General features: G+C 41.8%; 1 protein-coding gene across 1 annotated transcript in view; it reads right to left on the bottom strand.

Annotated features, from left to right (window-relative positions):
- Positions 1-9,079, bottom strand: part of LOC306943116 (enhancer of polycomb homolog 1-like) — a 36,172-nt gene extending 27,093 nt beyond the window's left edge. The window contains exon 1 of the mRNA XM_079529318.1: positions 8,600-9,079. Coding sequence (XP_079385444.1) covers positions 8,600-8,752 — 153 coding nt within the window. The 5' untranslated portion in view covers positions 8,753-9,079. The remainder of the gene's footprint in view (positions 1-8,599) is intronic.
- Positions 9,080-14,185: the final 5,106 nt, after the last annotated feature.

The following is a 14,185-nucleotide window of genomic DNA, read 5'->3' as shown; positions in this document are numbered from 1 at the left end:
TTATGCCAATTACAATATCCGAAATTACAGATTATATCCAGTCTAATGATAGATATAATACTGATACCCTGCCCATGCACAAAGGGCCTAAAGCAATTACAAAAAGAATTTAAAAAAAAGATATAATTATGATGATCATGACAATTGTAAATTATGTCGAGTCCAACGTTCTTTCTATCCATCCTGGTGTTGGTTCACTATGTTGTTGCCAAGAACGAGCTCAATGTTTACAAAAACAGACCACCATCACTCTATTCTGAGTCATGTGGGCTAGAGTTGAAATGCCAGAAACATGGCGCCGCTAGCTTTTCAGACACCGCCCCCCCTTTTGGTGACGTACTCTATAGGGATTCAAAATGTTACACTTTCTGTTGCTCAGTTAAATGTTAAACTTTAGGCTTAACGATGTTGAATTGACTACAGGCGTTGGATAGTGTGAGAGACAACACGTTGTTGCTCGTTAACTCTGCATGCCCAGCTGTGCATGGGTCAGTGGATGTTTTTCTTTTAACATGATCACAACTTCAGTTAGCGGATTGTTGTTGGAAGCGGTTGCTGAATTCAGGACTTTTCAGATGGAATAATTTATTTGGAACAATAAAAACAAACAAGACAGGACTGCAGGTAGGAGGACAGAGATTGTTTGTAAACGACGAAGCTCTTTGTTCAACATCACCGTGGAAAACTGCGTGGCCCAATTAATTTATCAATTTCACCCAACATGAAACCTGCATTTATAACAGTGAAGGGCCGGTTACTTTAGTGTTACTCCGCTCCGAATCTCGTCAGCTACCACCTCCCTTCATGTTTGTTATGTAGCAGCATAGATTTAGTAGCGTGTCTGGCGTGACATAAAATACTGCCGTAACTTGCTTTGCAACACGACGATAAACGATAGCTCATTTTTCACAACAGACATTTTCTATCGTCCATACGATATATATCGTCATATCGCACAGCCCTAGCGGCAGCTACACAGAAGCAATCAATGGTTGTTCACATCGGGGCCATTTTAACATTGGAGCGATGTCGATGAATTAAAAAGAACATCGGCCGGTGACAATGTGATTGCACCAATATACTTCATCAAGATATAAATATGTATACATGCAGAGAACATAATTTCCCCTACTGTGCTGGGACTAGTGCTGGACGATTACATCAAACCATTGTGATCTCAATTCAGACACCCATGCAATCTCATTTCTAAATTTGTGCAAGAATCGTGCAGTACTAGTTGGCAGTCCAATTCATTGTAGTTACGAGAGAGACTTCAAGAGGTTTAATCTAGTTTGATGTTGGAGCCACAGTAGTTGGCTCCAGTTGCCACATTTTGAATGTAGTAATGTTCAGCAACTACAGACACATTTATGGAAAAAATGAGAATCGTGTTTTGAATTCTTGGAGGAAAATTGAGATTCACATTTGCTTGCGTTGTCCACAGTAATGCTGCACGATTCTTGCTTAGTCTCTCTCCCACCTCTCATTCGTTGTCACGCTGCGCACACTGCTGCGCAGCTTGTCGCAGTCACAATATATTCCTATTTAATATATGTCCCGTCGCAATATAAACACTCTCCCTCTATCTGTGAGCAACTCTTCACAAATAAACAGCCGCTCAGGCTCTTTTGTATCTCAATTGAAATATATGGCAAGCTGCAAGACTATACTATCCACCTCGGGACTAAACCACTTCATTTTTAACACTAGCCAACACTCAGAGATTGCAGTTTAGCTAGCTAGTGGGAAAAAGGACACAGAGGGCTGCAAAGATAGAAACATAGCAAATAGGAATTGCTTGTTCTCCCCAACACGTTGAATACTTAAGTTATTTGCCAAGTTTGTAATGTTCGAACGTCACTCGATATCACTTTTAACCAAGCACGGGTGAAACAGCGTGCAGTCCGCGCATGCACACACGCACGGATATCGATAAAAACAACCCTTAGCACCTCGCTTACAAAAGCGTGTGCACAGCGCAAATGAAATTAGGAATGACAGACCTGGCTGGATAGTACATATCAATGGTCCATCCATTGTGTGACCTGCTTAACGGGCAACGTTAAAAAGGCAAAGATCTGTCCCCCCACCACCTTCACCACGCTGATGTGTAGTTAGACGTCGGTATCATTATAATGGCCTAGAGGATATATATATATTTTGCCATATCGCCGACCCCTACCTTATATTACTTTATTAAACATTTGATAACTTTTCATCGTGCCCCTAAAGTTGTGTGCTACTAGATTTTTCAAATTAGCACTCGTGCTACTTGGAAAGAATGCGTCGAGCCCTGCTCTTGACCATACATAAACACAACCAGTTCCTTCCATGACAATTTTCCAACAGCGCATTGGGAGATCCAGGTGTTAAAACTACTGGTTAGAGCAACCGACGGAGCAAGCCGCAGTTGCTAGGCAAATTCATTGAGCAAATTACTGAGTGGATGAGGCCTGGCATTCAGAACTCAAGAGTTCTGTGGCAGTATTTATGACTTTCGTCCTCTGAAATTTCTGAGGATCGGCAGGCAAGCCAAAAGCCGGCTTTATTATTCAGACCTTGGGCTGGTTGTTCCCAGTGAGAGTATGCATTGTACAGTATGTAATGTATCCGTGTGTATACTAAAACTGTACCCTTCAATGCTAGCAGACAATAAACTAAACTTCCTGTGGCAACACCACTTCTGTAGGACAGGAAATTTACTTTTCAAACACTTCTGTTCCTTGATTATCAAATCAGTCAAATAGAGGGAGGCCATCAAACACACATTCCCTCTCTAAATAAGAACACTGGCCTTGAGAGAAAGTAACTAAATAAATGCACTGTCCATTATGCAGAAGTAACCAATAGGTTTTCCATAATATTATTTTGGCGGTAAACTAACACTATCTAGTAAAGTAACTATTCATAATTACTTCACCATCCGTATGACCCAGCGGGGGAACCTGCAGCGTCTGTGACCAAAAGCCTGAAACACCACCGTTATGTCAATCACTCACTAGCCTACAAGCTGTGTGGTTTGAGCACTAGAGCTGAATAAAGATGTTCCATATCTAATCAGCCTGGAGTAAAGGAGTCCATTCACCACACCGACCACTGGAACATGTTATGGAAGTTCAGTGTGGTCAAAGTGGTGGCAGGCGAAGGGCTCGGGTGGCGCAGTGGTTTAAGTCCCTGCCGACCACCACGGAGGTTGTGGGTTCAAATCCACCGTTGTGCATCCGGCCTCGTCTGTGAACAAACAATTGGTCCGTGTTCGAGGAAGCCGGGCGGGGAGGGCGATATATTCTTACGGGCCGGGGTGGTGCTTTTTGTTATTGCTTAATGTAAGTCGCTCTGGATTAAGAGTGTCTGCTAAATGCCTAAATTGTACCTGTCAGCAGGGAGTGTTGGGTGGGAGGAGTAGGACGAATGTTCTACGTCCTCTCCTCACTGGCAGGCGAGTCAGTAAGATACAACAGCAGTGACAACATAGAAGTGTGTGGGGAGGAATTAATCTCCCTAAACTCATTTGGGAGAAAGAAAAATGATTGGCTACTCTTTTTTCCTTAAAGAAAGTGGTGGTAGGTGAGATGTTTAAATACTCTGGACAAGGCATAGAACATCACAACATGCATTTGCTGCCCTACAAAAGTCCACCTTTTGCTCAATGGACTGAGCAGGACACAAACACCGTTATGGTTTCACTTATTTTAGCAACAGCCATGACAAGTTTGCCAACAATGCAGTGGTTGTAAATATGGCACTCTGCTTTTCTGCAACGGATTGCAGCTTCAGTGAAACACTAAATAGGCTGAGAGAAGATTCCTTCCTCTAACGTTACGCTCATTCCAATGGATCACTGTGACCCCTTCCATGCACATGCGCTTGTACAGAATTCTGCTATCGGATACCAAAAGAGTCATTCCCCTGGCAAAGACAGGCTAGTCCATCTCCCCTATTCCCGTTTGCGTCAACTACCGCTCAGCCCTGTCCACAATGAGATGAGGGGGGAAACTCATAACCCACAGCCTTGAGTGAAAACACTTCAGCTGCCAAAGCTAATAAAGCGCACCATTTGTTTGCATCCCTGGCAATGGCTATTTGCTTGAGAATAAATAGATTGCAATACACAGACGTAATATGAAGCATAAGTGGGATGCCCTGACACACGAATGAAATACTCTCCTCCAGACCACAACAGTGTCTGGAAATAGCCTCGTAAATGACCATATACATCACTGTCAATTCTGCTGAGGAAGCTGGGGCCTGCTTCTCTCTCCCCATCATCTACTGTCCCAGACACTGTAAATGCCACTTGGCATGATGGATAACTGCTCAGGGGGACAGGGATAGCCTGCTAAGCTATTTCAGAGTTAGCCATGGGAAAAGTGGTGTTGTGAGAGGCAATGTTGGCTTTCTGTGCATAGCATAGGAGGGAAGGCTGGGCAATGTGGTCCACTTTCACCATGACTGGCAAGTTCATCTAGGCTACAAGTTTGAAAGAGAGGGTCTGAAATTAACACTCTCCAGGGCTGCAGTTGCGATCATGAAACCGTTACAAGAACGCAACCCAGTATAGCCAATTGTGAGTGAATGTAATTTAAATGTATTATTTCATGCACAAAGAGATGTCCAAAACCAAATTCAGAAATCTGTTATTTATAGAGCCACTCAGTGGAACTAGTCATGTTATTAAACAAATCAAAAGCACATACTTACAAATAAAAACCTTTTAAAAAAAATATTGGTAGACCACACAATTGGAATGATCAATGTGTTTTTGTACATGTTTAACCTATATTATCCATTATTGGCATTGACACGTCAGTTGTTTGTATGAATATTGTTGTGAACTTGTGATGTTTTATGTGTACCCCAGGAAGACTAGCAACCGCGGCAGCTAATGGGGATCGGAAAATAAAGTATAAGGATCATCCGTTGTGCTGCCATGTAATTGCAGTCAAACTATGCAATTTGAATGTCAAAAAGCTACGCTATTGATACAGATCATAATAGTACTGAACATTACTCTGTGAAAAATATATTTTGAAATGAAAATCCCATGGCTCCAACTTCCTGGAGTGAAAAATACATTTTGAAATGAAAATCCTATGGCTCCAACTTCCTGGTGTGCAAAGTTCTTTATTTTCGCCCACTGTGTTTACCTTTGTATGGCAGCACCATTTATTCATTTTGGGACATCAGGGGCGGGTGATGTCTGGCCATGTTAAACATGGTTGTTTGGTCTGCGATGTCCATGTTCCTTGATGACGGAAATGGTTGACTATGCAGAGACATGTTAATGTCCGCTTCTACGTCATTTAATGTGGCACTACACTGTTGTTAACACTGCTATCGATGCTAAGCTAGCAACAAGTGTCACTTGCAGACTGTCGATCAATCCAAATGTAGTTATTCCACCTCTGTATCTAGCACAAACTTTGGTAGTTAACTAACGGGCTGAAAGTTGCTTCAACAATATAGCAGGTAATTAGTGCCCGGTACAGTCTGAAATCCTAGTCTTATGAGTGATAAGTTTACTTCCCTGTGAAACAGGGTCTACAGTTGATCAACAAATATGTACAGGTTATATTTAACAAAATAAATACGTATAATAAGTATTAATAATACTCCGGGTCATAATAAATGGGTGAAAATGCTGCCCTATACAACTTTGTTTCACAATGTCAGAGCCAGGCGGACTTTAGACAGGTGACATGACACATTCCACCTCAATGAGGTCACACAGTGAGAGCTGGTGGTCTGCCAAGCCAGCATGTGTATGTGTATTTAAGTGCCTGTGTGTGTTGGGCTTGGTCTGGCAGGCATGCAAACACAACAGGTCCCTGTGGGCTCCCACCGAGCCACAGACACCGACCTTGCTCTCTCCCACACAACGTAAACACAAGACAAAGTGTCTGGCCCAACACAAACAGTGTACACGTGCCGAGGGAGTCCCAGCAGCTCTGACTTTCCCCTCTCTAAATACTATGCTTGCTGCTGCCTGCAAATTACAAAACCAAATGCTGTGACCAAACTGACTTATGGCATCCCAGTGTGTAGACTGCAGTAAATGTCTGCGGTCTTGATACTATGTAGGGCAATGTAGCTTTAACTTTAAAAAAAAAGCAGGTACTAGCTGATAAATTAAATCCCATTGTCAGCCAGATAATGTCTGGAAGATCTCATTGTCATCTCACCACTGTACAAATGAAACATTTATACATCAAAAGCAGATCTGTTCGTCGACTAAAATCGTATGATATTTAGTCAACTAAAACTAAAATAACACTAAAACATTCCAGGTGGGCCTGGGCCATGGCTCAGTGGTCCAGGGCCAGGCACCTTGGCTGGTGATCCAGTCTGGCAGTGTGCCGCGGGTTCGACTCCCGATGGCCTTTACTGCATGTCTCTCTCTTCCCTCCCCATCAGCCTACTGTCTGTCCCTCCATAAATATAATAAAATAAAAGGCGAAAGACAAAAAAAAAACATTCTAGGTGACAACTATTAAAAAGTGACTAAAACTCAAATCTAAATTTGCTGCCAAAAACACTGCAAAGAATACATGGCTTCAGTGGTTAAAATGACTAAAAGAACCTTGGATTTATATGCACAATCCATATGCATCTCAACATAAAAATTGTAAACGGACATCTCCGAACCCCTCAGCAGCTGACCCTGGCCTACATCTTATGATAATATGACTGTTACATAACCCAGCACTCCAGCAGAGCCTTTGAAGTGGCACACTCCATACAAACAGCGCGTGCACACACACCCCCCTGCTGCCTCCAGAGTTTCACGTGCCGCCGGTCTGCCAGTCCTGCTGTGCCATCTGACACACTGAACCCCTGGTATCTGGCCGCTAACGGCATATGACAGCAACAAAGCTTCATAATACACCAGTTACAACAATCGTATAAGTCTTATCTCAAATTAGAGTCTAAAATGTGTTTTATAAGACAGAATAGTTCAATATATAGATGGGTCTATTGGAACAAAATGCCCAGAGCTGAATGGCAGTCAGCACAACTCATATTGTGTATAATATCAACATTTATTGGTAGCAGTTAAACCTTTCATTGTCTTTTATAGCACTGGTTGTAGTTTTGTGTACCGTGTGTAAATCATGATGCAGTGCAAACCCGTGCTATGTTTCACATTTGAGGCCAGGTATCACAAATGCATCATGATACCTTGAATAAATGCTATCCTTTTATTATTTCTCTCGTATTTTATTATTGCTGATGCAATGCCTGCGGAATGAGAACAAAAATAATTGTTCCCTTATGCACCTGTACACAAGACATAAAAGAAAGTTGAACCTATTAAATCAGGAAGGCAATTTTGGGTATACTATACACATGCACCCCCTGCACACAAGCTTTCGGGATCAGAACCTGCCCTGTAAAATAATAACTGTCCAAAGTGATACCCTACTGTACTGATACAATGTGTGCAACGGCACAACAACTGCCTTCACCCAACCCTTACTACTGTACTTGTTACAGTGCAGAATGCAGATGCAGCGACAGGCAAAATAGAGAACCTGGTCAGCCACAGGCAAAACTGACCCGACGATACTACAGCTGGTGACCGGCAGCAACTCCCCTCCATGCTGCGATTCATAAAACAGACCACGGTAGAAACGTGGTTTAATGACAGACCAGGAAATGATGAATAGGTCCCTGTAGTCACCACTGCAATCCTGGAATACCACCTCAGCCCCAGGCTGAACCCATTACCTCTGAGGACTGTCTAGGGAAAATGCATGGATCAATAAATCATTGAACTGAGATGACCTACAGCTGTCAGGGTGAGTGTGGCATTAATGTTGAGTGACACCTAAACAAACTGATGTATACTACATTTAATTTAGTTGTCATGATATAATTTGGGTGCCTTATTATAACACTGAAACGACAGCTACACTCAGTGAAATAAACACTCAGTGACAGTGTAGGCTCTCTCACAACCCTACAAGAAATCAGCCTCAGACCAGCCAGGTAAATTGACTGTGCAGCTTCAGTGTCATCTGGCTACAATTCAGATTGTGACAGAACAGCACCATTCACACTTTGCATTAGACAGCCCTACTAAAAACAGGTCATCCTCCTGGCATCCGACACAGTACAGGGAACAAGACAATGCACGCATGCTGTGTAATTTATCATTGTATGTGGCACAGTGTTGACATTCCTCTGCCTGGTCGGACAGGTACTGGTGGTGACAGTGAAATTGAAATCAGTAGCTCCCCCTTGCACTGGCCCATTGCAACTACGCCAACACAGGGGCCCAGCCCACCCCGAATAAGACAAAATGTCGGAATAGAAAAAGTCACGTGACTCCTTTGTGCTCTGAAAAACATCTCACACACAAGCAACCCGCTAAAACCTGATAATTTTGCCCAATAATGACGCGAGACACGCTCGCGCTGCCAACCCGTATACCAAAACACTGCAAATGTGCCATTTACACACGAAATCGTCGTGTTTCTGATATGAAGACTGGCCGCCATTTTGTGAAAGCTTGCGCAGAAAAAGAGAGGGACACTTCTTATAATGTAAAAAATGATGAAAACGTTTATTTGCAGATTCTGGAACAGTTAAAGCATACCGATTCCTCTTCTTTTTCCATCCCCGTGGGCATCTGCGGCACTGCCCGGTTAATGGATGCATATTCGTGCAGGTCTGGTAAATCCTCGCAGCGGAAGACGGGTAGTGGCTTGGAAGCGTCCAGCGCCCGTGCCCGAAACGACAGTTTACTCATTTTTTTTCACAAATCGAGATGCAGTATAAATCTGTCCGATCTCCTAATATTCACAACGGTCTCGGGTAGAGCTTTCATGGATGTTTCTGTGCTGTTATTCTCAACTCTATCTGATTGTAGCAATATTTAAAAGGGCGTCGCCAACGGAGCCGGGAAGGCCCGGATCTTGGTCGCTCTCTTTCGGACTGTTTTTTTTCGTCGCTCCGCTCCCCACCGCTGGTTCAGTACGCCATGGACAACATGGCGGACATTTAAAACTCTGGAGCTCAGTTCTCTCAGGGCTCGTCCAACCCCCCGTTCACACGCAGACCATTCACACACGCTCCCGAGCGCTTGCGCGTTCGCGATGATTTTGGAATGGGGGGGGTAATATCTTGCAAAACTGAAACTACACCTCCACTCATGCATAGTGCAATAAAGTGAATAAATACACACAAATGATTGAAGGGAGGAAAAACAATATTGGGCAACTGTGCACAAGTTTAGTATTTCTTTCAGAACTTACACCAATATCAAAGTCGTTTAGTTTATTAAGGATCCCCAATTGAGTAAGCTTTAATTTAATATATGACCCTTTAGAAGGTTTAGAAAACAGTATTTTGCATCCTCAATGTAAATAAATACAAATATAATCTATAAATATCGAACTAAATATAATACGTTTTAATGCAATGCCCCTTTGGATTAAAAAAAATGCAATAATCCTGGCCACAGATTCATCAAAAATGCCAGAGCAACCTTAGAATTATGGTGTGCTGTGGTTCATATCATTTTTAATAATCTAAAGTCATTACAAGAGGTCAACAACAACCTTTGATGACAATAATGTGAATTAATTTGGTTTTTGTTAAACAGAAATTCACTTTATTTTGTTACTGTTACTGTACATGGGGGGGGGAAATGTTCATGGGAGGAAAGATATCTGCAATTCATTAGCCCATATCAGGCTTCACTCAAAGGCAGTAGTATGTGACTTCGATGACTACCCTTTCTTTGCAATTTAATTACATTCCTAAGTTTCCTACAGCAATATATAATTGGCATAATCTACTAAGTAAAAATATATTGCTAATGTATGGAGAAAAAAAAGCAGAATGTTTATTGCAACCTTTCATAGAAACATGTTTTGCCTGAACAATGCCGCCCTCTTCTGGTATGATAGTCAAAGCACAAAACTTGGCTGCAGCTCCTACCCAGAAAGACTATGGGGATAAACACTCACTCACATCCACGCCTCAAACGCATGTATGAAACCCACAAGTCCGCATATTTCATAAAACATGGTCTTACCTGGTGGTGACATTGGATTTAACCAGGGTCCAACCAGAAGAATTTAGGAGTCTTCTCATTGCTCTCCATTGCTAAATGATGTGCCTGGCTCATAATGACCTGGCAGAAAAGGTTAGACAGAGGCCAAGATGTTTCATTCAACAATAAGTGATTATTCACACTACTAAGCTTAGAAAAATCTAAGCATGACAATTTCCTCCATACTGCACTCAACTTTTCTGTAAATAAATAAAAATGCCGTTTTCAACCTGGTAGCCTAATTGAGATTTGTATTTTCACATATCTAACATGGATATACATGATATGTATACTGTGAGTTGCTCACAGCAGCTGGATTCAACATTTCAAACTTTTTTTAAAATATATATAAATATGTAAACCAACCTTGTTAGTGTTAGTTAACCTGCCCTGTCATTACCCAGTCACCAGACTTTAATTAGTCGAACAGCAATAATTAGTTATATTATCTACAAACAATGTAATGATCTAATTTCATGTTGTTTGGTCTTAGTTATTTCAGTGCAGGATGGGTGGGGTTTAGTGGTTTACCGCACAATGAGTGCCAGAAACTTCACCCAATCACAGGAAATCATTTAAAATCAATTGATTGCTCGACAACTTCACCTGATATCGTCATGATATAGTAAACCCCACCCATATTATTGGAACACAAGTTCGAATAAACCCTTGCAAACGACTAGCCAAGGTGAATGTCTGAGTCAGTTTGGAAAACAGCCTTAGTAGCAGCAGTATATGTCAGAATGAGACTTCCCTGTCCGTCAGTCTGGGTCATTCCGAGTTATGCCATAGGTTATAAAAGCATTGGTCATAGCAGGCATGCTTTTGAGGCCATGTAGGGAGTGGATTGGTGCTACAGAACGGGCTAAGATAATGCAGGGATCAATCGGATTGTGATCTATGTATGCATGCCAGGGCCAAGCAGTTCCCCTGCAGACCACAGGCGTGCCTGGCACTGTTCAGCCGCACAGCTTTAGCCAATGATGGAAACATTGTGTGATGTTTGTCGCCAAAAATGACAACAATCCACACCGTTAGATAATGTTATCAAAATACCTCAACCTCACATTCCATAATAGCCCCCACACCCTCCATCCCTCCACCAAATTTGACGACATTTTAGTAAACTATCTATGCATCTGGGAAAGCTAGCGATTTGTAGTAAACAAGATACGAATAGTACTTTGCCCTTTTTACTAGATTAATCGACATAAAAACTGCAGTTTCGAGAAGAGACAAGGTTGGGAAGGAACTTGGGTCGAGACCCGCTGTGTTTTAGCTTTGAACTACAGCCAGCTGACCAGCCAGGAATTTGATTGCGTGTATGAAATCATCTGATGCCAAAAGCACTAATTCACGGTAGGCCCCCTTTCGTCCCAAAATGTAAGTTACAACAATCAAACATGAAAATACCTTTGCAAGAGGATGGTGAAGGGATACAAGACAATCCAACATTTCTACAGGTCACAAGTTTAAAACGCCAGGCAGAGGAGGACACACGACGTAACGTTTAGCCAGCAGGAGCTAAAAGAGGGTTAGCTTTTCTATACTTAAAAAAAATAATTAAAACAATAAGCCGTCATCAATCCATCGAAAACTCTTTATGTCTTCATTTTAATCCATCCAATCCAAACACGTTCGTCCTTCGTCGATTGAAAACGTGAACTTTGGTGTCGATGTTAAAAAGCCAGGTTGAAACTAGAGAGGTGGAAACCAAAGTGCTACTGTTGGGGGTTAACAACTTTGGCAGTGAAAGACGGCTTCTCATTGGACCGCTGTGAAAGATGGCTTTTCATTAGACGGCTGTGAAAGACGGATTGTCATTGGACGGTGGACGGGACCAATCACCTGTGGATACGAGTTTGAGTAAAAAGTAATCCCATCGACCCGAGGGACAGTCGCGATGTGATTGCCTATTTGGTTGTCAAGGGTGTCAACCGGTGTCAACATAGTCCAAAACTGTAATGACCCCATTTTGCAAATTGATATAACACGATTCTTCTCTTGAATGTCATAGAAACGCATCGTCTTTAAATAAACATGCCACCTTCATACAGCTGTCGACTTGTAAGTTGTCCTATGTCCACTCCGTTTGTTTCCTCTTTGGTGGTTGCCTGACAACCCACTAGCCAATCACAGCAGCGTGATTGTCCCTCCGAGATATGGGATACTAAACATGGAGAATTTCCTGAGAGAATGAAAAGATGCTGGAAATATTGCAATAATGATCTTTGCAATAATATTTTTATGTGTAGGCCCATAGGACGTTTCCCAAATAAATCAATCAGGACAGGAGTCTCTTACTTCACTTCGAGACTTCAGAGTCTCTGGGGTGGAAATACAAGGCCATGGGCAGCTTGTAGACCTGCTCATTAATACAATATTTTAATAGGGGGAAAACTCAATTTTCAACTTTAACAGATCATAGGGGGTGATGTTGAGTCAAGAGGTGAGTATTCAGACTGTGGCAGAACTAAACATCTTTGGAACTAAACATGAGAAGTCCCGTCTGCTCTGCAGTCCTGACTATTGAGGGAGAAGACACAAGGATGCTTGGAGCGTTGGCAAGGGTAGTGAAGGACAGATGTCCCATGTTAGCTGATATACTGTAAGTGTGCAGGAAGGGGTGGATTGTGTTCTGTAGGTAGTCAGACTAATGGGATGTTATGAGCAGACGAGCAGTTATGGAAGGAGTTAGGGCCCACTCAGGTGGGGGGACGGGGGTTTGAGTGATTCTTGGCAGTTCGAACAGGAGTCATCAGGGTGTTGTTGATGTTGATGTTTTCTGCATTGAGATTGTGGTGGTGGGAACATATCCACTGTGATGTCAGCCAATTATGCAGCTATGCGATCTTCAACCTGTGTGGCAGAGGGAGGGAAGGAGAAAAACCTAACCAATGGCCTGTTCCTTTAGTTACGAATCATAAATGACACACATAATCTACAATTATTAGACCAATACCAATGAATTAACATCCCAGAATAATCATTAAACATATATTAACACCTGAAGAATCATCACACAAGAATGCAGTAAACACAATGGGGTTAATTTGTTTTGGGTCTTTATTCAATAAATAATTTCAGAAATAAAGAATTGCAAATGTGAATGTGTTGACGAAATAAAAAAGGCACTTAAAAAAACAAGGGTAAAAAGTGGAACCTTGACTTTTCTTTTCCATTACAAAATTAGAAATTCAATGAAGATCTGATGATTCCCTTAACACTGATCTTTTTTACGGCTAAAATGAAATGTGGTCACCCTTGTCTAAAACAACTTTGATCGAGGCACCAAGTAAGAATGAAGTGATAACGGACATAAAAAAATACAATACAAATAAGCTGGAACAGCCTCACTGAAAACAGCACCCCATCGAAAAACAAGACAAACAAAACAAACAGCTTCTGCAAGCAAAACGAGGCATTTTAAAAACAGAGTTTTAGTTAGCAAATAAGGCAGGTTCACATGTATTTGGCATTGCTAGTATAAAGAATCATGGTCCTGAGTGTCTTTTTAAAATCAAGCGATTCAACCTGGAGCCAAAAGGTAATGCTACTGTACACTGGTGTCTTTCTCATCTAGAAAGACGACCTAAATAACAACAATGTTCTCTCACCAAAGATACAATTCAATTGATTGTTTGGATGGAATACATCGATACAAAACACATACTATCGCCTTCTGCCCCATTCTGTGATTACATTTATGGCTTTGCACAGACTCGATAGTCTAACTGTACACAATTAATTGCTGCCACACGTGGCCAGCTAATCGCTACATCCAAAGAGTTCCATTCTAAAATGCCATATCATCCTCCATTTGAGTCCCCTAAAGAATTAGCATCACAGATAAGCACACATTTTATGACACTGAAGTAATGAACCTTATGAAGGCATCTGCTTACGAACTACAAAAATGTTTGACAAGAGCTTGTGCTTAAACATTTTTCTTCCCCAAAATGGAAATAAAGCATTTTGGAATAGAACTCACCATTTCCTGTCCCACATTGACTTCCAATTCAACCTTCAACAAAATACAACAATGGCTCGAAGGTTCTTAAAGAAAGGCACAAACTAGGCTTCCGGTTTACCTTGCCAGTCCTGTGGCAGAAAACAAGTTTCAAA

Source organism: Electrona antarctica (assembly GCF_951216825.1).
Source record: "Electrona antarctica genome assembly, chromosome: 19".
Taxonomy (NCBI): Eukaryota; Metazoa; Chordata; class Actinopteri; order Myctophiformes; family Myctophidae; genus Electrona; species Electrona antarctica.
This window is presented reverse-complemented; position numbering and strand designations above follow the sequence as displayed.